The sequence below is a fragment of the Colobus angolensis genome, unplaced genomic scaffold (assembly GCF_000951035.1).
Source record: "Colobus angolensis palliatus isolate OR3802 unplaced genomic scaffold, Cang.pa_1.0 Scaffold76, whole genome shotgun sequence".
NCBI classification, from domain to species: Eukaryota; Metazoa; Chordata; class Mammalia; order Primates; family Cercopithecidae; genus Colobus; species Colobus angolensis.
In genome coordinates this window covers 1,308,146-1,309,538 of record NW_012121376.1, presented here as the reverse complement: position 1 = coordinate 1,309,538, position 1,393 = coordinate 1,308,146, and the positions used below count along the sequence as shown (strand labels likewise).

General features: G+C 61.1%; 1 protein-coding gene across 1 annotated transcript in view; it reads right to left on the bottom strand.

The window, feature by feature from the left end:
• Window positions 1–1,393, bottom strand: part of CBFA2T3 (core-binding factor, runt domain, alpha subunit 2; translocated to, 3) — a 104,033-nt gene that overhangs the window by 7,779 nt on the left and 94,861 nt on the right. The window contains exon 8 of the mRNA XM_011928075.1: window positions 1,036–1,121. Within this exon, the coding sequence (XP_011783465.1) occupies window positions 1,036–1,121 (86 nt within the window). The remainder of the gene's footprint in view (window positions 1–1,035; window positions 1,122–1,393) is intronic.

The window sequence follows — 1,393 nt, the reverse complement described above, 5'->3', positions numbered from 1 at the left end:
TGGCTTTCTGCCTGGGCTCCCCTTCCAAAAAGGAGGAGGGTGAGGGATGAGGCTGACAACAGTGCTGGGAGGGGTTCTGGCCCTGCGCCCGGCGACCCCTCCTTGGACGTGCTGCGGGATGAGGGGGGTGGGTTCTCATGAGCCCAGTTCCAGGACCGTCCCCTAACATGTCCTACCTCAAAGAGGCCCCAGCACTGCTTTCCCCCAACACTTCTTGTAAGACTCAGGATAGACTCTGGGACAAGCCAGTGAGCAGAAAGTAAGTGGAGGGAAGGCAAGGCCCACCATGATGGTTTTAGGAATCCTCCTCCCTGAGCCTCTCGCGACGCCTTGCACCAGACACGATGCCTGCGCCCGCAGTGGGGGAGGGGGCTCAGGTGAAGGACACAGCAGCTGGGCAGGGATGGGGCAGGCCACACAGGCAGGCACTGAGCTCAGGGGCACCCACACAGTCCTGCTGTCTCTAGCAGCCCCAGGCCCCATGGGGCAGAGCCATGGCCATGTTTATGTATGGGTGTAGCCATGCAGATATGGCTGTGTGTGCGTGTAGCTATGTATGCATGTAGTTGTGTGCGTGGTTGTGACTGTATGTGCGTGTGGTTGTGTGTGTGGCTCTGTGTGGGTGTGGTTGTGTGTGTGGGTGTGGCTGTGTGGGTGGGCATGGCTTTGGGGTGTAGCTCTGTGTGGGCGTGGCTGTGTGTGACTTGCATGGGTGTGGCTGTGTGTGGGTGCGGCTGTGTGTTGGTGTGGGTATAGCTGTGTGCGGGTGTGGCTGTGTGCATGGGTGTGGCTGTGTGTGTGGGTGTGGCTGTGTGCATGAGTGGCTGTGTGGGTGGGTGTGGCCGCATGGGTGTGGTGTGCATGTGTGTGGCTGTGGTTGTGTGCATGTGTGTGGCTGTGCATGTGGGTGTGGCTGTGTGGGCGTGACTGTGCATGGCTGTGTGTGGGTGTGGCTGTGTGTGGGTGTGGCTGTGTGTGGGTGTGGCTGTGTGCGGGCCTGGCTGTGTGCATGGGCGTGGCTGTGTGGACACTCACGTTGTTGAGGTGCTTCCACTCTTCTGCCCACTCACGCTCTGTGAGCTTGTGGTCGCTCACTTCTTCCTGCCGGGACCCAGGCACCACTGTGGATGGGGGAGGTGCATGCTTAGGTCCCCCCGATAGCCAGGCTCCGCCCTATTCTCCCAGACCCTGCCCTCTGCTCCCAGGCCCCACCCATGGGCTGTGCCCACTGTGGACTACGGACAGGGTAACAGGAGGGCTGGTTGACTCGGTGAACGTGGAGGATGCCTGGGTTACTGAGCTGCCTGGGCCTCTGGGCCGACTGCTCTTCCCCTGCAACCCGGTACACGCCTCCAAGGGAGGGTCCAGTCTCAGTCCTGCACCTGAGGAAACT